Raw genomic sequence first — 1,236 nt, forward strand, 5'->3', positions numbered from 1 at the left:
CCTGGTGAAGCAGCACATCTGTGAGAGAGTGAGAAGTGCAATGGACGATGAAGGGAAATCGTTACTCGAGACGCGAGGAGCCAAATGAGGCCACGCGATTCCTGATCTGATAATTCAACTGCCTGTGGTCTGACAAACTGCAACTACAATTGGCACACCTGACGGATTGAAAGAGGCGGAAAATAAATTGATGATTAAGGTGAAGGTGGAAAAAAAGTGAAGATGGTGAAGGAATGATTGGTGAATAGTTTGATGAAGCTGCAGCTTGAAAATTGTATCCTTACATTTGCTTTAGTCTTAGTGGAGAGTAAAATGGGCTGGAATTTTTAGAAGGATAGTAGCGAGTGAGAATGGCTATTGTGTTTAAAGGAATGATACCAAAATGTGAAACGTGAACTATATGCTATTTTTTGTTGTTTCAGAAATACCAGTGTTGTCATTCCTATTAACAGTGAACTCGGAAAGTCAAGCTAGAATTGGTTCTTTGTTGGCTTTGGAATTGATGGGTAGGTAGATGGAGCAGATCAGTCTAAGTAAAAAGGCAAGAAATTAAAGTGGAGCACTTAATGAGCAGACATGAGATCTTATCGCATCACATCCATCACATTTACTCAGCCTCGGATTGAAATACTTATTTAATGCATCCGAATTGGTCATCTACGAGGGTTAATCTTGCCAATGGGTGGACGGTAATCCAGTAGGTGGTTATATCCACATGACTGACACGAAGTGGTGAAGATCATGTGAGGTCTGTGACATCATCCCTAAAGGGGCGAATTGAGTAACCACATCGAGGCTTGCATGTGTTGGTCAATTGTGAATGTGTAATTAGGCCTTATTGACGGAGTTCAAACAATCTCATCATTCATTATGCCCAAATCGGAGGTAAGGAAGCAATCTGCTGCTTTTGAGGCTGCTGAACTGGCTTTGAAGCAGCCTCATTGGGTTTAATGGCTCTTTTGCCTTATATTATCCCATTTGACATCCCTCTCGTGCTTATCGAGGAATGTATGAAACGTTGCACTTATTGTGCATGACCGGGTTTCAAAAACAACCCGTGAGTATTTTGTAGCACTGGAAAGAAGGGGAGCCAGAACTTGAATAATTATTACCCTGTCTTTTAATTAATGGTATCAGTGTTGCAATGTAGGAGTGTGCCAGAGGCGCAAAAGCTAAAATGTGTATCAACGCAATCAGTGTTTTTACAGTTTTGCAAATGACGATGTGACATATTTG

The 1,236-nt window shown here is 41.2% G+C and overlaps 1 protein-coding gene across 1 annotated transcript in view; it reads left to right on the forward strand. All coding sequences in view use genetic code 11, as the record gives it.

The window, feature by feature from the left end:
* EGR_07559 (hypothetical protein) overlaps positions 1-1,236 on the forward strand; it is a gene marked incomplete at both ends in the record, with an annotated part of 8,045 nt that overhangs the window by 3,774 nt on the left and 3,035 nt on the right. Inside the window, one exon of the mRNA XM_024496808.1 lies at positions 423-506. Coding sequence (XP_024348744.1) covers positions 423-506 — 84 coding nt within the window. The remainder of the gene's footprint in view (positions 1-422; positions 507-1,236) is intronic.

The sequence above is a fragment of the Echinococcus granulosus genome (assembly GCF_000524195.1).
Source record: "Echinococcus granulosus chromosome Unknown EG_S00081, whole genome shotgun sequence".
Classification (NCBI taxonomy): Eukaryota; Metazoa; Platyhelminthes; class Cestoda; order Cyclophyllidea; family Taeniidae; genus Echinococcus; species Echinococcus granulosus.